Here is a 20,330-nt window from a genome sequence, read left to right as displayed (position 1 = left end):
TGGCTACCAAATAGTTGCATTCTAGTTATATTTCTATATAATAGTAAGGTTGCTGAGCACCTATGTCATTATAGAGTTAAGCTGCCATCCTGCAGCAATGATGTCACTATTTGCGGGGGACTTTCTGAATTTCTATTTCAAATCAGGTTCCAGCTGGACTTTTGTAAATAATTCGATGAGGGTTAATCATTTGGAAGAAATGGACATGTCTTATTGAGATAGAGAAATCAATTAATGTATTAGGCAATTAGACTCCAAGCGGTGATAGGATTTAGGACAGGACTTCCCAGGGTCTAGACGCTGGTGGCAGGGAAGATGTGAAGGACAGAACACCCAGGAAAGCAGGGAGATTTGTGATTGCAATTGTTCTTTATATAAATTTCTGTGTGTGCAAGCAGCAACATGTTTGCATTTTTCCCAACTTATATACAGGCATCACAGTAATAAGTTGGCAAAAACACTTCATAGGTAAGCGTCACAAAATCCATTGCACACAGTGACACTAATTTTGGCCTTGCTGTGATCTCCAGCCACTGTTTGTTCAGTGCGACTGTGGCATAACCATTTTGCTATATAAATGCATGATTATATGCATTTATATAGCATATAATCATTGTTTTCCTCTATCATAGTTTATAGTGTCAGCCTCAAGCACTCATTTAAAGAACTGCACAGTAAGGCGTGGTAGTTTGCTTATTTGTTTTTTACTTTTTTGGTTGTTTTTTTAATTTGCAAAAAATATAATTTTGGTCAGAAATGTATATATCTTATGACAGACTAAAAAGACTAAAAGGATGATACCATTGCATTTTAGAGTTTTACCATCTGAGTCCTCAAATTGAACCTGTAGTACCTGTAGAAACATGCCAGCAGTCTGATCATCAGCTTAGACAGTTAGGTGTGAATTGATTTTCAATTCTATGACCAGCAATGGAAAAAGGGGGCAGTGTTATCTGCTCCATGAATAATGATTACTGATGTGTCCTTGAGAAAGACAAAGAACGAGACTGAAGGGAAGTGTGACTGCTTTCACATGACACAGGGTGAAACTGCAAAGCAGCAGCATGCGTTCTCAGCATGTTTGAGTGAAAGTACAAATACCAAATTTTAGTTTCTCTTGAAAAAAAACTGCCAACCGCAGAGACATAAATCGGTTAACAAAGGTTCTGCTTTGTTTAAAGGATGGCTGGTACTGTTGCCTTGGTATTCAATGAGGCTCACTAAAATAATCAATACAGAGGAAAGCACAAAGTTAAAAGAATGAACAGCTTAAATAAAAAATAATAAAATAAGAGAGCAGGAGAAAGCCTACATGTGCATGAAAACTGTATTGATAGTTGGTGATGTTGCACTATGTCCTGTCCTGAAATGTGAGGCTTTTTGTTAATGACTGTGATCCTGTGGCTGCAGTTAATCACCTGCATCCCTCACAATAAACATACTGTTGGCATGAAAGTTAAGTGAAAGTATTTGTTTCAGTGCCTGAGTGCGTGGGTGAGAGGCATGACGTAGGTGTGTGTGTGTGTGTGTGTGTGTGTGTGTGTGTGTGTGTGTGTGTGTGTTTGTAAAACAGCAGCCCACCATTAAAGCTCACAGCCAGCCCTCTCCCAGCACACCAGGATTAACAGCACTTAAATGTTCCTGTTAGTACACCACCTCCTCTTTGCCTCCCACGCCAACCAGTACACATGGTGCTGCCCACAGCTTTGCTCATGCAACACACACGACCTCTGTGGTTTTTGTGCTCTTCGCTCGACCCGGGCTGCCTAAGCCTCCAATAAATGGTACTGAAGTGCACCCATCGGAGGATGTGCGGGGTGGGGGGCTAAGCCCAGAATGTCCTCTATTTCACAGATCTATTAGAATCTGAGTACATGACAGAGGCAGGAACACAGGAAAGGAGGAAGACAGACCCTGACTAAATCAAAGGGGCAAAAATGAGTCTCCTTCTCCAGTCATGCATTAGATTATGTTAATGCCCCTTTCTTTCAGGCCTTTGCTCCATGTCTGGTTATCACATGCCCCCTGTGACAAATCATACACAGAAGGACAGAAATGGATGGTAGGTACCTGCCACAGAAATCAATAACAGAACGGATTCCCATTTGACTCTCAGCAAGCAGAGAGATAGACGGGGGATGTGAATGAATGAAGGTGTTTATGGGAGTCTGCTGGGGGAGACTATGGGACCTTTTTATGAACTCGGGGATGGAACGGCCACCATTACATTAAACCAGGGAGTGTATTGTTCTAAGCCATAGCATATTCCAGTAATTACTAGACAGCAGCAGACAGAGGAAGTGCAACAGCAAAGAAGAAGCAAAGCAACAGCAGAGAGAAGTGCACACACACAGGGACTTTTTACTACTTTGCGCTTGCCACACTGGATCAGCCTACATAAATGGGTCATAAATGACAAATGTAACATACTGAAAGATAATCCAGATTTATTGCAACAAGAGTGTGAGATAATAAAAAAAACAAACAGGGATGAAGCATATCATATGGCACCTTTTAAGTTTTAGTGTGTGTTTAAAGTTTCATATTAAAAACAACATTAACAAAAATAGTCCACATCCCCAAATATGAAACTGCACTGTTAAGTTTAATGTGGAAGTATTACCTAAAAAAACTGAGTGTCTCAGTTATTTCAGAGAGAAAGAGCAGAGGCGCAACATCCCACGTACCCCACCATCACCTAACTAAACCGTTCGCATGATGAGTCACATCAGAATCTGTTTGATGAAGTGATAATTAATGTATTCAATGGATACAAATGCAAATGGGAAAAAGAAAAACCTTATATGCCAGGAATACAGTTTTTGTCACGGTTTGCCGGGGCAAGCCGTGTGGACCCAGGACCCAGGATCATGACAGTACCCCCCCCTCAAAGGCTGGCCCCAGACAGCCCAACAAGAAACAAAACAGCCAGAAAAAACAGAAAACAACCCGACCAGGGCGGGCGGCGGGGGCCCAGGAAGGAGGGCTCGAAGCAAAACAAAACCGGAGCACCAGAAGGCCAAAAGACAAAAACAAAAAACGAGTCCAAAACCAAAAGAAACGAAGCACACCAGAACACAGGAAAAAACAGAGTCCAAAACAGAAGAGTTCAGGGGGCCGACAGCACAGGAGTCCAAAACAGTTCAGGGGGCCGGCCAGGGGGCCGACAGCACAGGAGTCCAAAACAGTTCAGGGGGCCGACCGTGTGGACGGCAACGGCGGCGACGTGGACACAGTTCGGGGGGGCCGGCCGTGCGGACGGCAACGGCGGCGACGTGGACACAGTTCGGGGGGCCGGCCGTGCGGAAGGCAATGGCGGCCACTCAGGCGATGGCGGTCCGGGGGCCGGCCGTGCGGAAGGCAACGGCGGCGACGAGGGAGACGACGGAGCAGTTCAGGGGGCCGACCGCGCGGAAGGCAACGGCGGCGACTCAGGCGATGGCGATCCGGACCAGGCGAGGCAGCAGAGGCCGGACCAGGCGAAGCACAGGCTGAAGCCGGACCAGACGAAGCACAGGCAGAGGCCGGACCAGGCGAAGCACAGGCAGAGGCCGGACCAGGCGAAGCACAGGCAGAGGCCGGACCAGGCGAGGCTGAAGGCTCTGAGGCTGGACCAGGCGAGGCTGAAGGCTCTGAGGCCGGACCAGGCGAGGCTGAAGACACGGAGGCCGGGCCAGGCGAGGCTGAAGACACGGAGGCTGGGCCAGGCGAGGCTGAAGACACGGAGGCTGGGCCAGGCGAGGCTGAAGGCCCTGGAGCTGCAGCAGGCGAGGATGATGATGGAGCTACAGCAGGCGGCTGAACGGGCCCCTCGGACCCTCCAGCGGAGGCAGGAGGGTGAACGGGCCCCTCGGACCCTCCAGCGGAGGCAGGAGGGTGAACGGGCCCCTCGGACCCTCCAGCGGAGGCAGGAGGCTGAACGGGCCCCTCGGACCCTCCAGCGGAGACAGGAGACGAAGGCCGGAGCGGTCCCTCGGACCCTCCAGCGGAGGCAGGAGGCTGAGCGGTCCCTCGGACCCCCCAGCGGAGACTAGAGACGAAGGCCGGAGCGGTCCTACGGACCCTCCAGCAGAAGTCACCACTAAGCCAGCAGTCATGGAGTCCTCTGGCAAACACGAAGGCAACTGGCGATGCACTGAGCACTGGCTCTGCCCAGGCAACGCTGACATGGTGCAGTTCTCAGGTGGCTGCATAAACTTCAGGGGTCCAGAATCAGCCAGGGACTGAGACCTAGCCTCTGGGGAAGCCCTGGAGCGGCAAACTGTGCCAATGGCGGCTGAACCATGAAAAGCACCTTGAGGTGAAATTAAACTTTCTCCCTGCATGGAGTGAATGAGTGAAACCGGTGATACTGGAGCCAGAGCTACGGGTAGCGGGGGCACTGGAGTTACTGGGGCCTGCGCTACAGGCGGCACTGGAGCTACTGGGGCCTGCGCTACAGGCGGCACTGGAGCTACTGGGGCCTGCGCTACAGACGGCACTGGAGCTACTGGGGCCTGCGCTACAGGCGGCACTGGAGACTGAACTGAGGGTGGCACTGGAGACTGAACTGAGGGTGGCACTGGAGACTGAACTGAAGGGGACACTGGAGACTGAACCGAAGGGGACACTGGAGACTGAACCGAAGGGGACACTGGAGACTGAACTGAAGGAGGCACAGGAGACTGAGCTGAGAGGAGCACTGGCTGCGGGGGAGCTAACCGAGCTGAGAGTGGCTGCGGGGGAGCTAACCGAGCTGAGAGTGGCTGCAGGGGAGCTAACTTAGCTGCCGGTAGCTGCACAGGCGATAAGCAGCTCGCGTTGACATCCGCCACACAAAACGCAGCCCCTGAATGAACAGTCATGCAGTCCGAAAATGAAAAAGAGTCCTCACTCACCACAGCCGGCGATTTAGAAGCCCGAACGTCCGGCTGTGGGGTGGCGCGCTTGCGGCGCGATCGGCGTTTCCTCCCCGCAGACAGCTCCGACGGGCCGGGCAAGATCACATCCGGCGAGTCGGGCAGCGAGGCAGGAGTGGCTGAGAGAAGGTGCGGTGTGAGCCGGAGAAAAGCCTGCATGGTCGGAGGAAGCGACTGCAGAAGCCATGGCAGGCCAGAAAAGAGCCGTTGTAGCCGACTTTCCACGGCACGACGAAGCTCCTCTGGAGGGTTCTCCAGCCATAGCCCGAGGAGAATCTCCACATTGTACGCAATGTCGTCCTGGAGCTCCTCGGACGGATTCACTGCCGCTGGGTCCATGGTGGCTGGTTCGTACTGTCACGGTTTGCCGGGGCAAGCCGTGTGGAATATGAAATAGGACCCAAAATGCGGCAGCTCTGGTGCAGATGAGTGTTTATTTACAGGGGTGTGAGTACAAACAGCGGTGGCGACAAAACATGAAACCGGAAACCTAAACTGGGTAAACTAATAAGACAAACCAGAATGAGGATGCAGGGAGGTCCGGAGAAATACATACAGGGAGAGCGAGGGGAAACAACACAGACGAACCAGCGATTAACAAGACAGAAAATACAACTTAAATACACTCAGAGAACACAGGGAGATTACACACAGGTGGGAGACACAGCTGGGAGTGATTAACATGACGAGACCAGGGAGGCAAACTGAAAACACTCACATAAGACGCAGACCTTCACAATAAAACAGGAACACACGGGGGGGAACAGGGTAAACACCAATTAGAGAACAGAACCAAAATCGCGAAGAGAAAACACAAAACGCTGGGTCAAAAGGACCCAGGATCATGACAGTTTTAATCAAAATCATGATAGTGTCTTAAGATTATACACCCAACCCTAGGCAGCGAAAGCAAGGGTATAGTACACACGCAGACAGGCAAAGACAAGGGTGTATTGTCAAGCTCCATAGCCTTTTGAGATCTACAGATACAGAAAGACAGTTTCAAAGGTCCCCATCATTATTAACCACCTGCTGGCTGTAAGGATACTAACGATACTATTGTCACTGGAAAATTTGGCTTCATACAAGACTTGCCTCATGGTGTTCAAGGTTCAAGGTTCTTTATTCATCACATGCATAGTTAAACAAGTATAACACACAGTGAAATGTTTGGTTTTGGGCCCGGATGGCTTGGGGATAGAAGCCCCTCTTGAGTCTCTCTGTCCTTGCCCGGATGATGCGGAACCTTCTACCGGATTGCAGAAGTTGGAACAGTTTGTTGCCAGGATGGGACAGTATCTGCGCTGCTCTACTGTAGTCCGGCATCTCCTGGTGTAGGTGTCCTGAAGCAGGGGGAGAGCAATCCTGCAGCAGCGTTCTGCTGTATGGATCAATCTCTGAAGGGCTTTTTGGTCCTTAACACAGCTGTTCCCAAACCAGGATGTGATGTTCTGTGTGAGGATGCTCTCCACAGCGCCTCTATAGAAAATCCTGAGGATCTCTGGAGAGACCCTGAACTTCCTCAGTTGTCGTAGGTAGTACAGGCGCTGCCTAGCCTTTTTGGTCTGGACCTGAATGTGGGCAGCCCATGTCAGGTCTGAGGAGATGTGGACATCAAGATACTTGAAGGACTGCACCCTCTCCACTGGAGCTCCATTGATGATAATGGGCTTGTAGTCTCTGTGCTGACTCCTTCTGAAGTCCACCACCAGCTCCTTGGTCTTGCCAACGTTCAGCTGGAGGTGGTTGTCCTGGCATCATGATGCCAGATTCTTCACTTCATCCATGTAGGCCGCCTCATCGTTGTCGGAGATGGCGCCCAACACCACTGTGTCGTCAGCAAACTTCACAATGGTGTTGGAGCCATGGGTGGCCACACAGTCTGAAGTGTAGAGGGAGTAGAGCAGTGGCGAGAGGACACATCCCTGTGATGCTCCTGTGTTGATGGTAATGCTGTTAGAGACGCATCGACCCACAAGGTCCCCTTCTAGATAAGGCACAAGTACAGGCCTGTCTTAAGTTTGCCAGTGAACATCTAAATGATGAGGTTATAGGATCAGAAAAGGATTGGGAGAAAGAAGAGAAATCCTGAGTGTGACCAAAAGAACACCATCCCCACAGTCAAGCACGGAGGTGGAAACGTTATGCTTTGAGGCTGTTTTTCTGCTACGGGTACAGGATGACCTCCCTGCATCTGGGCCAATGGATGGGGCCGTGTACATAAAATCTTGGTTGAAATCCTCCTTCCCTCAACCAAAACATTGAAGACATGTCGTGGAGTCGTGGATGTGTCTTCCGGTATGACAATGATCTGAGGCAACAAAGGAGTGGCTAAAGAAGAAGCACATCAAGGTCATGGAGTGGCCTAGCAGTCTCCAGACCTCAATCCTATAGAAAATCTGTGGAAGGAGCTGAAGTTTCGAGTTGCCAAGCAGTAGCCAAGAAACCTAAAATCCCTCCTGAGACGTGCAAACCTGGTGACCAACAACAAGGAAAATCTTACCACTGTGCTTTCCAACAAGGGTTTCTCCATCAAGTACTAAGTTTTTTTTTACTTGGGTATCAAATACACTTTTCTCTAAATGACATGCTAATCACTTTATAACTTTGATGTTTGGGTTTTTTTCCAAATCTTTGTTTGATATTCTGTCTCTCTCCATTAAAATGAAAGTGCCATAGAATTTAGAAACTCTTGATTTCTTTGGAAGAGATTTCTTTCATTTCTTTCCCCTGCAGAATTCACAAATTCAGCAGCGGGTCAAATAATTATTTCCCCCACTGTAATGTGATTCGTGGTTAAAAAGGAAAAACAAGCAAGATTCCCTGATCATTAATATTCATACCATATGGCATATCATATGGGAAAATGCAACCGCCACCTCACATTGACACGGAGACAAAGCAACACGCTGCCGTTGCCGTGTTACTGAGAGCGAGCTTTACGTTAAAACAGATGGAAGATTACAAGAGGAAGCATTGTTCCATTTCTTATTCAAATTATATGGATTAGTGCAGCATATGGAGTGGGTGCAGCGACGAAGCACACCTCACATTGCAACAAATGTAATTTCAACACATTTACATTTTTGAGTTGTAAAAAGAAGCACGTTTGTTAACAACATATGTGGTTTCAAGATGGTGTTTCATTAACATGGTGCTTTAAAAGGTACAGTACGGTCCAAACACATGTATAGAATGAAAATGACTTAATTTTGCTTTGTTAAGACTAGAATCTATGTGTTCAGATATAATTCTAACCAAAATAATCAGGAACTTTCAAAGTAGTGCTAACCTTTTGAATCTCTTCAGGCAAAGGGTAGATCAGAGGACTGTGAAGGTCCGCGCTTATGTCTTTCTCCTCCACCTCCTGGTCTCCTAGAAACAAGCAGAATTAGCTTAGTTAGTCTTTCACTTTCAAGAGAATAAAGTAATCAAACCATTTATATAACATCGGATAGATGGCATTTTGAAATTGCTTCTTTTGACCAGCCGTCCAAAATAATCAATGCAAGCTGAGATTCAACAGAGAACAGCAGCAAATTGGTACATAAGAATACATTTCTGAATGACTAATAGATTTAAAAAATTGTTTGTGAGCAATTTTGTTGGTCAGGTAAAGCTTTTAATGGAAAGATAGTTTTTTGGAGTTTTTTTTATGGGGCTATTGCAGGCAAAGTGAAAAGAAAGTACACCTTCTTTCACTTCTGTTTTTTATGTATTGGGGCATAAAAATCAGGTCTTAAAATTAGGTGAGTACAACCTCAGATGAACAATTAACTGAAGCAATGTTATACAGAAAAGTGGACCAAAATTTCTGCACAAAGCTGCGAGAAAGTGAGAAAATCATACAGAAAAAAAGTATTTTAAGGTATTGCTGATAAAAGTGGTTCTAAAAGTCACTGAATCATGGGGTGTAGTTAGTTTTTCATACACTGCTTCTGCATTTTGGCTGCTGTTTTCAGCATAAAAGTGGGTGGTACTTTTAAACTGATGAATAGCACTTTGCCTCTAAGGTTAATGTAAGGGCAAATCCCTTAGCGTGATGTCCACCATATTAAACCCATTTGTGGTACACTCTATTCAGTAGATTAATCAGTTCAGATTACAGCATTAAGCTAAGAGACCGTAGCAGCTTTTTGCTGCTGGAGGTATTTTGACTTCACAGCCAAACACTTGCCTGTCCTCGACTGCAAACTGTTTCAATTTTCAAGCCTGGGGACTTTGCAAAAAAGCAAGGCTCTAATAACTTTCTGTGCTGTGTGTCATGGTTTATTAAGGATGAAGGTGATATATAGGTGTAATGCAAGAGAACAATTATTTGTCTGCCTTGTGCTCTCAGTTTGTGTAATTGCTACAGTCCCAGATAAGGTCTTTTCCCTGTTGTGTAATAGACGCCACTGAGATAAAGTCAGTCATGCGGGAATGGATGCAGAAGGTCGCATGAGGAGAACAGCAACACAAGCGTAACCAGGCCTCTGTCTATGTGCGAGTGCACGCTTTTAGGGCATTTATCTATCGGCTTGCCATTAGTGAGGGGAACGGAACACACCAATCCAACACTTGACCTCAAATTAGATACCTCTGGCTAACTCAGACCCAGAGGTCACTCCCATCAGATGACCTGCTATGTGCCACACATTAAATGCACTTTGCGGGTCATTGGCAGATATTGAATGAGAAGACGTATGGGAAAACGTACAGCACAGACACAAAGGATTTGGCCAGCAGCACAATGCAAACAGACAGACAAACATCAACAACTGCAAGTAATCCATGAAGTCATGCAAAGACAGACAGTTTGGCCCCAATGCACCCGCTAAAACCTTCAAGAATTCGCATGTAAACAAGCACGAGTACTCCCTCTGTGTCTTTCACACTCTCACGGCAATGCAGACACATAAACCCAATCCAATCAAAGACCAGGCTTCATGCTCACGCACGCTAATATCCTGATTGCCCCCCTACTGGCTTTAGGCTTTGCATTTAAAACACAGCAGAGATCCTCAATCACTGGCTCACACAACACAGATAAATTAGTGACGCCCTGTGACAGCATTAAGCCAGCCTACCCTTTTTCGTGGACACAGATATAAAAGGCCGATTTTGCATGACAACCGTTCCCCTGTGACATTTTGCCTGCTTTAGCCCTGATTGGACTATTAATCAATCTAATGTGAGAGAGGCAAGCTGTTCATAAACTCATCTATTCAGCACGGGTGTAAGCCTTGAATCGTGACAGGAAACATACACAACAACACAAAAAGTCAACAGGGCTCACAGGGGGCTTAAATAACACAAAGATAAGCATCGAAGGCCATTAAAAAAAAGGATTTTACTGCGAAAGAAAATTTGCCTTCAGCCATCATCATCATGAAGGATGCACAGTCAGATTATATAACTGTGTTTTAATAATCCACCAAGACTACTGTCTGCTTAAGAAGTATAGCAGCATGAAGTCTGTAATAGTTGTACAATATACAGGGAGTGCAGAATTATTAGGCAAGTTGTATTTTTGAGGAATAATTTTATTATTGAACAACAACCATGTTCTCAATGAACCCAAAAAACTCATTAATATCAAAGCTGAATGTTTTTGGAAGTAGTTTTTAGTTTGTTTTTAGTTTTAGCTATTTTAGGGGGATATCTGTGTGTGCAGGTGACTATTACTGTGCATAATTATTAGGCAACTTAACAAAAAACAATATATACCCATTTCAATTATTGATTTTTACCAGTGAAACCAATATAACATCTCCACATTCACAAATATACATTTCTGACATTCAAAAACAAAACAAAAACAAATCAGCGACCAATATAGCCACCTTTCTTTGCAAGGACACTCAAAAGCCTGCCATCCATGGATTCTGTCAGTGTTTTGATCTGTTCACCATCAACATTGCGTGCAGCAGCAACCACAGCCTCCCAGACACTGTTCAGAGAGGTGTACTGTTTTCCTTCCTTGTAAATCTCACATTTGATGATGGACCACAGGTTCTCAATGGGGTTCAGATCAGGTGAACAAGGAGGCCATGTCATTAGTTTTTCTTCTTTTATACCCTTTCTTGCCAGCCACGCTGTGGAGTACTTGGACGCGTGTGATGGAGCATTGTCCTGCATGAAAATCATGTTTTTCTTGAAGGATGCAGACTTCTTCCTGTACCACTGCTTGAAGAAGGTGTCTTCCAGAAACTGGCAGTAGGACTGGGAGTTGAGCTTGACTCCATCCTCAACCCGAAAAGGCCCCACAAGCTCATCTTTGATGATACCAGCCCAAACCAGTACTCCACCTCCACCTTGCTGGCGTCTGAGTCGGACTGGAGCTCTCTGCCCTTTACCAATCCAGCCACGGGCCCATCCATCTGGCCCATCAAGACTCACTCTCATTTCATCAGTCCATAAAACCTTAGAAAAATCAGTCTTGAGATATTTCTTGGCCCAGTCTTGACGTTTCAGCTTGTGTGTCTTGTTCAGTGGTGGTCGTCTTTCAGCCTTTCTTACCTTGCCCATGTCTCTGAGTATTGCACACCTTGTGCTTTTGGGCACTCCAGTGATGTTGCAGCTCTGAAATATGGCCAAACTGGTGGCAAGTGGCATCTTGGCAACTGCACGCTTGACTTTTCTCAGTTCATGGGCAGTTATTTTGCGCTTTGGTTTTTCCACACGCTTCTTGCGACCCTGTTGACTATTTTGAATGAAACGCTTGATTGTTCGATGATCACGCTTCAGAAGCTTTGCAATTTTGAGACTGCTGCATCCCTCTGTAAGATATCTCACTATTTTTGACTTTTCTGAGCCTGTCAAGTCCTTCTTTTGACCCATTTTGCCAAAGGAAAGGACGCTGCCTAATAATTATGCACACCTGATATAGGGTGTTGATGTCATTAGACCACACCCCTTCTCATTACAGAGATGCACATCACCTAATATGCTTAATTGGTAGTAGGCTTTGGAGCCTATACAGCTTGGAGTAAGACAACATGCATGAAGAGGATGATGTGGACAAAATACTCATTTGCCTAATAATTCTGCACTCCCTGTATGACAAATATATGCCCGTACTGTCTGGTAAATAAATACAGCGTCAAACTGCATGTGTACATGATTGAAAAACATCCAAATCTGCAGAGGTGTGAGAAGGTTTTGAATGAGATTTCAGAGGTTTTCATAGACCTAAAACTTTCTGCAGCTTTCCCACGACCACCCTCCAAAACACAACACCATGTTGTATTCCTGCAGCAGCTGGCGCGAAGAAACGTCTATAATATAATGAATCTGAATAAAATATTAAAAACTGGACAGCACTGAGCATGCATTACCAATGAAGGCAGACACATATCTAAACGCTGGATCAGCTTAGCGATGTGTTTAGCCGCTGTGTACAGAATGCAGCCAGCTACTTTTTAATTTCAATGTCACAAAGTGTAATTAAAAACAAAACAAAACATAAGGACACGAGTCAAAGAGAATAACTAACTAAGGCTAATATTAAAAAAAAGAAAAATAAACTCTTAACACTAGAAACAAATCAGTGCGCTTCTTCTTCGGTCTAGTTAACTGGGGTTAAACGAATGTACAGCCTTGTTACTTTTTTATGTGTCGACTATGTAAAGAAGTAAAGAACAAACTGCTACCTACCCATTATCTGGCCTGAAAAATAGGTAAAAATAACAACAAGGCATTAACAAGTTTAACTTGCGCGAGCCACGCGCTGGCTGTTGCTATGGCTACGACGTAACTACACGTAGAACGTCCAAAGATCACCACGACGTTAGCCAGCGCGAGCACCGGATACTTGATTGTCTACCAAAATAAAAGCAGCCACCTTGGAGACCTTTGTTTCATTTGACACGCACTACCACGTTTAAAGCGGTTACTTATTTGTGAAACCGTTTGCTTTGTTGCTATAGCAGCTTTGTTTTAACCTCTTGAGCAACACTTAAGACAACTGCTTATTCCATGTTTTGGGCAGCTGGAGTGTGCTGAAGGCACATAGGGTACTTTAAGTTAGTTTTAACCATAACCATACTTATTATGTATACATGGTTATATTTTGAAATAAAATAATATCAGCATAATACATAAGTTTATTACTAAAGCAAGTATGACTACAATAAAAAAAACACAAATATTAAATGCATAAACAGACCAGCTGTGTCATGTTTCACATGGGCAAGTTTGGCAAAAAAAGAAAAAAAGAAAAGAAGCAAAACTACTGATACTCTGTGTGATTCAATTACAAACTTTAACCTAGTTACCACACGAAGCTGCCTTCACTCATTAGCACCACACAGGAAGGCGACACTGGCGTTGATCCCCTCATGTAGGCCTAATCTGAGACCATAGAAGTAATGGGTCACTTTTAAAGGACATACTTGAGTTATTGTGTGTAAAACACGCACAGTGCCGTGAAGTCACATTATCCGAGCTTTTCCTGCTCGCATGCACAGGTCACACACTCCATGCGCTGTTTGGGATGTGTGCATGTAGTTCATTGCCTCAGAACTAATGCGAAATAGCGGCCAGACATTCCCGCAGGGGGTCGGCTTTTACAGGACACATTGTTTCATAGTAGTAAATGGTTAACAAATGTCATTGGACCTACATTTGCGCCTTATCCTGTGACATCATTGCTGTCATCTTTGTATTTTTCCCCGTGACTGATGGAAAATTGTGAATGCCGTCTTTCCTAATAGAGATTGAGAGCGTGAGGCAGGGTGAGATCTCTGGTCTGATTTTATTTGGGATGCGTGCCGCACTATTTATGGACCCATCAATGAATCGTGCAGACTCAGTCGCTCTGATGCAAATTGCATTCGCCCACTTAAGTCTAGCCTACCTCCCTTCCGTGCCTGTTTATCTGCCTCGGCAGCAGAAAGAAAGTGGGCGGGGGGGGCGAGTGGTGATCGTGACAAAAGCGGGAAAGGATGTACTCAAGCAGAGACAATAAACCTCTCACCCTACCGTAACAAAAATGAGGAGACAGAAGACGCACCTCCTCTTTGTCTCTGCTACTGACCAAATCCCCAAATCCCCCCCCCCCATGGCAAGGGCATGAAAATAAGCACAAGAGCACAAAGTGACCACAGCTGAGTCCTTTGTCACGTCACGAGTTATTGCTTCACGTATATTTAAACTCTGCCATAACTGTCCATCTACAGGAGCTGATCTGCTAATTGAACCCCTAATTTCCTTCGGGATTAATAAAGTATTCTGATTCTGAACCCAGCCAAAGTTAACTGGCCAGAGCTGTAATTTATAATATATTAACAATAAGACTAATAATCATTCCCTGTCATAACTGCCTGGCTTACCCTTGAACCGCATTTGAGGCGGTCTCTGTGGCAAATTAACCTAATTCGGTAAGGTGCTTCCAGTGTTTTTAGGGGCTCTGAGCCTGCAGGGACCGGGAGCTTGGCGTCTATTGAGTCTGTTTCCGGCACGCTATGCTGTGTGGGCAAGTGTATAATGAAGCATGCTGAGTGTCTGCTTGCTTGCGTGCGTACGTGTGTGTGTGTGTGTGCAGTGAGGGAGGAAGGAGAGGGGAGGGGCTACAGGAGAAAGTACGTGTGTGTGCGTCTATCTGTGCGTGCAAGTAAAGAAGGGAGGAGGGGTGAATATGACCCACTCTTCTTTTTTTGGCACGAAATGACTAATATTGTCACGCCTGACATATTTAGGCTAGGCAGCAACAAATAAATAAATAAATTAAATTAAATGTCGAGGCCAAATACGCAGGTGGAACTCACCAAAAGACCTTGCCAAATGGCCAAATGTGCCACAGACATAACCACAGGCTTTTATTTTCATGTTTTGGGATATAACTTTTGTGAAATAAGCCAAACATTCCCATCCCACACACTTTTTTCAGTGGATACGTGAGCAGCTTTGTTTGTTTTGGGGTTTTTTTGTTCCTCCTCATCATACTACATCATACATCATACTAAAACATTACCAAAAAGTAATAGAGAAAACAAATCATCTTCTTTGTTAGATGGGTATAGTTTTGTCTTTGCTGTGGCGTTACTGTAAGCTAAGGCAGTTGATGCTTCCATTGTCAGTCAGAGGCTCACATTTGGTTGACTTGCTGTTTATAACTCAGGTGATATTACATTGTATACCAGTTTCATATTTGGTGATGATGTCCCTTAAAATCCCAAAACCTTGACAGATGCTGGCCCAGATATAGGCCTAGAGTCAGTCTCTCTCTCTCTCTCTCTCTCTCTCTCTCTCTCTCTCTCTCTCTCACACACACACACACACACACACACACACACACACACACACACACACACACACACACACACACACACACACACACAGTCTTTAAAACTCAGAGAGGTATGTTGAATCAAAGCATGCTCCTTATACTGTTCTGTTGTACAAATCCTTATACCCTATATTTATATATATTTATAGTCTAACATCATGTATATACTGTATATATAGTAATTAGTAATCCATTCCTTATTTATTCCATAATTGACTCCAACATCTTTGCACCCGGCACCATTTGCAATCCATATGAGACATAACGAGTCACCTCCATCTAAATTTAAATGCAGGTATCGCTCTATGTGTCTGTCCATATGGCAAACTGTTCAGGTTCCATGGCTCCCATGTTCCGCTTTGGTACACGGATATGAACTTTATTAGAAAACTGTCCTTTTTCACTTATTCAAACATTTAAATGACAACACTGTGAACACCTTTTGTGAGAGATTGGCCAAAGGTGAATATCCGTTTACCCATATTTATATTATAGTCACAAGTCACCTAGAGTGAGTTTTTGGCCACTTAGAACAATAAACACTTTTGCTTTCAGATATGGTTCATCACTGGCACACATGCATGAGCATATCTTTGACAAAAATGGCTGAACCTTTTACCCAACTCAACCTGCACGGGTCACGAGGCAGTTTCCTGAAAGTCACAGGAGTCTAATAAAGATGCTTGCAGTACCTCATCCTACCATTTGAAGCCACCAGTGAGAGAAGCAGCTTGGGATATCTTTTAAGGACTACCTCAGCCATTGTTTGCTGTAGACATATCTGTCCAGCTATATATCTACCAGTTTCACTGTGTGTGATTCTGATTTGCCTCTGTGTCTGTCTGTCTTTGGCCCTTCCTGCATGTTTCTCGCTCTTTCTCACCCTAATGGGTTCTCTACTGCTCCCTTTCTGCTTGAATTTCTGGTAGCTTGCCTGTCTTTCTCTCTGTCTTTTTGCTTATTTGTGGATCTATTAAGTGACCGTCTCACTGTATGTGTGTGTGTCTGCGTGTGTGCTGAATGGATTTGCATGCGAGCCAGTAGGGTGACCCTGCTCTCTCACGCCACGGCTTGTGTGGAACAAATAGGACTGGTCGGATGTCGTGACAGCACTCACATCAGTTTAAATAAGAGCGCCTGTGCTGCAGTCGTGCATGTTTGCGTCTCTGTGTGTGAGTGTGTGTGCGCGTTGAAGCAAACAGCCAGGCACGCATTTAACCAGAAAAGGCTTTGCTGGGCTTTGTATGTGAGTAGGAGTGAGTGCTTCTGTATATATGTATGTGTGTGTGTGTGTGTGTGTGTGTGTGTGTGTGTCCAGGGTGGTGCACAGTATCTTGTGAGGTTTGAGGTTTCGTGAGGAGGAAGACAGATATTAACAGTTTAATGAGCTCAGTGGGGTTTGCACAGAGTGACACACGGGCCAAAACACTCCACGGAGTTCCTTTCGGCAGGAACAGGTTCGTCCTGTAAGGCCAGCCTGCCTTCTGAATAAATGAACGCCATTGTGGGGTTAAACAGAGTTCACTTTGACATACATCACTGCAATTATAATGACTACTGACCACAATTGTCATTTAAAACACTTAGTCGTGATGCCTGAGATTTAAAATAGACGTGTTATTTTAGAGGGTGCAGGCGGGGGCAGCTAAACACTGGATCTTAATTAAGTTAATTATTTTTGGATTGTTTGCTTAAACAAAAGGTTCGTTTTTACGCCTGTTTCATTTGCTTCCTGCTCCCATTCGGTCATTCAGATTGATATTTCCTTTCATTTTCTTGTGTATTTCCAACAGCTACTGCATATTTTATAACCATCATCTACAGTCTTTAAAAACGCATGTTAAATTGATTTTCTTAATAAGCTTGAAAAGACAAAAGGAAATAAAGTTTATTTTTATAAAAAATAAAAAAAAAATTGTCATGTCTGTAGGAGATTATTTTCTGGAGTAGACGTTTCTAGTGAGTGACAATGAACAGAGTGCAATGCAGCGCCCACACCGATACAAACACCATCTATTCTAGTGCACTTAAAAAATAGCCAACCTAAGGTACTGTACATATTTAAGGTGAATGCCATATCTACCTATGACTGCTTACAAGTCTGCAGTGGACATTTTTAAATCTACCACAAGAACGAACCACTGTGCTGACAGTTTTCTTTTGAGGTTGTCGTGTGTGTGTGTGTGTATGTCACATAACTGTTGTTTACCATGCATTGCAGCTGTGGGAAAAGCTCCATATAAATGTGCACTAACGTGCTTTGTGATTACAGTTTTTGCCCGTGTGGTACTGTTACTACTTTAGATTTACAGTGCTGTGAAAAATGCTTATTTTGAAGCTTAACCAAAAATAAGTGTTTCATGTACTGTCAAGTCATTTTTGGGCCAAAGGAGTGGCATAAGGCTATGTTTCATGAAGACATGAGGACAGGCAGCACTCAGATAAGCCACATAAAATGGATGGAAAGATGAACGGATGGAGTGTGCTTTGGCAATGTAAGATTTTATCCCTCTCCTGACCCCCAACTGGTCAGCAGATGGCTGCTCCTCCCTCCCTGAGCCTAATTCTGCTGGAGGTTTTTCCTGTTAAAAGGGAGTTTTTCCTTCCCACTGTTGCCAAATGCGTACTACAAAAGAAGAAGAAAAAAAAAGAAAAAAAGATCAAGGTTAAATCGACCAGCCATACCTTTAAACTAAACCGCTACGAGCCTGTTCAAGTAGTGTGGATTCAGGATTCATCGCTGCAGACCCTGACGTGTGACGACAGATGAAACACAAGGAAGATATGAGACAAAGAGAGAGCAAGTAGGGGAGATGAGGAGTGTATGCATGTATATGTGGCTGTGAGTGAGCTGGCGGCGAGACACAATTAACACAGATTAGTGAAGACACATTGAGAAGCCGAGTCCGAGCCCTCGGAGCCCAGAGACAATGACCTCTGGGAGAGAGAGGCACTCACACATTACACTACAAATGTGTAGCTATCCTGCTTGAGTTAAATACCATGTTTGTTTGTTTTTTTTACTACTTAACATTTTTAAATGGCTTCTAAAATCCAGTCGGAACAATACATTTTTTTAGTCTGTTGTCACTTGTGTCAGCTCACAAACCCCTGAGGAATACAAAAGTTCAAGTATCAGTGAAGCAACAAAAAGATGTTAGGCCACTGTGATGACTATTTAGATTAACGGAACCTGTCATCCACACACCTAACGTACATTTTAACAGATGGAGTACTGTTTTGACATAAATGTGGTTTTTAAATGAATATGAAGTAAATCTAGTTTGACAGTGAGCCTGCAATAAAAATCAAACTTCACAGATTGAGTTATGTCACAGTTTTCAAATCATAACATCTACAGTGAGCTTCACATTATTATTCTTTATACACAGTTTGAAAAAGCAGAGATCCATTCTTAAGTCATGGGTATGCAAAAGCTAGACAAAAATTCACATCAAATTGTGAATTCCAGCATCTGGTGTTACTTAAACCAAATATGCAACATGTACAGGCAGAAAAGAAAGGGTCCCAAGATGGAGCCCTGAGGGGCACCGGGATGTTCTTTTTCTAGTCAGCAAAGAACAAGGAAAACAACAACGTCTGTTCTACAAAATTACACCTGAATGTTCTATAATATGAACCATTCATTTTGGTTTCTGTCTACTTTATATGTCTATAAATAAATGCACAGCATGAAAAGGAAAGGAAGTTGTAAAAAACAAAACAAAAACAAAACATAAATTGACCAATTTTACAACAGGTGAAGCATGTAAAACTACAGATATATTAAAAACACCACCATGTATCTAGATAGATCACCGTGGTTAGTTAACTAGCAATATCTTCTCATAAGGGATCGCCACATAATCAACAAGTTTAAGTTTCTTCAGAATGTTTTTACAAATCCATTAAAGAAGAAAATCACGTTTATATAACTTTTTAGAACCTTTGCTGCATTACTTGAAATTTAACTCATCTGCCTCTCTTTTCTTTTGCACATTTTTGAGTGGAGTTCAGCTGCAGTAAAAATCAATTAGATCGGGGCTGAAGGGTCACCACGAGTACATTATTGGCAAAAAATGAAAAACAATCAACACTTTTCCTGATCAACCACCCAAAAGCAACAACTAGCCCGTCTAGTAAGAGATGACTAAGATGGATGGATGGATTGTTACTCTGACTGTCATGATCAGGCTGTGTGGCAGGCAGGAAATAGGACCCAAACGCAAACTCACGGGAAAACAGGACTGAACTCAAAATACAGCTTTATTGCTGACAAAAGATAACAGCAATATAAAATAACATGAAACTAAACTGGGAAGTACTAAGGAACTGACTTACGAGGAAACACACGGAGGCGCACACCGTCATGAGGGAGAACACGACACCAAACTGAGGGAGACGCAGACATAAATACACAGAGGGTTAACGAGGGAAGTGGGAACACACGGGGAACACAGGTGACACTGATAATCATAACAAGACACAGCAGGAGTAAATGCAACACTGACGGGAGACTGTCAAAGTAAAACAGGAAGTACACAGAGGTTCAGACAGGAGGAGAGAGAGCACGGGGAGAACACAGACATAACGGGCTGGGGAAAACATGGAATAAAACACAAGGAGAGACGAGGGCTCACAGATACACAGAGGGGCACACAGGGGGTAAGAGTCACAAGGGGAAAACACATAAGGAACAACGTAACAGAGCAACCCAGGAAGCATGGCCTAAATAAGGAACAAAATACAAAAATACATGAAAACTAAGAATACTGGGCCAACATGGCCCAGAACCATGACACTGACTGAGCTACTGAGATGGGAGAAACTTCAAGGACACCAAACACAGCAGCACTCCACTGGATTTTATGCCAGAGCAGAGTCAGCTTCCCCTTGGAGAAAAGCCAGATTATGCAAAAAAGGACAAAAGAACTTCTATAATTTGAGTTTCATTTTGTCGTAGCTGATGGTGCCTTATACATAGACACAATGTATCCTTTGGCATTGGTGCTGCGATTGTGACAGCATTAAAAAAGTGTTTTTCTTGATTTGCTTATGTTTTCTCAACTCGCAGTGGAAAGCAATGAAAGCGGGTAAAGGCTCCTGCACTGGAGGACAGAAAAGAAAACTCATTTCCTCAATTTTACTCAAAAAACATTAAT

The 20,330-nt window shown here is 44.3% G+C and overlaps 1 protein-coding gene across 2 annotated transcripts in view; it reads right to left on the bottom strand.

Annotated features, from left to right (window-relative positions):
* lekr1 (Leucine-, glutamate- and lysine-rich protein 1) overlaps nt 1–18,182 on the bottom strand; it is a 104,575-nt gene extending 86,393 nt beyond the window's left edge. The window contains exons 1-2 of one of the 2 annotated variants that reach the window (XM_026191515.2): nt 17,854–18,182; nt 8,191–8,273 (exon numbers count right to left, since the gene is read on the bottom strand). Coding sequence is in view for 1 of the 2 variants with exons in the window: in XM_026191514.2 (XP_026047299.1) it covers nt 8,191–8,273; nt 12,537–12,540 (87 nt within the window). In the remaining variant the exon portion in view is untranslated. Of the gene's footprint in view, nt 1–8,190; nt 8,274–12,536; nt 13,921–17,853 lie in introns of those variants that run through there. The other variant, XM_026191514.2, reaches the window with a different exon arrangement.
* Between the last annotated feature and the right edge of the window lie 2,148 nt (nt 18,183–20,330).

Source organism: Astatotilapia calliptera, chromosome 14 (genome assembly GCF_964374335.1).
Source record: "Astatotilapia calliptera chromosome 14, fAstCal68.1, whole genome shotgun sequence".
NCBI lineage: Eukaryota > Metazoa > Chordata > Actinopteri > Cichliformes > Cichlidae > Astatotilapia > Astatotilapia calliptera.
This window is presented reverse-complemented; position numbering and strand designations above follow the sequence as displayed.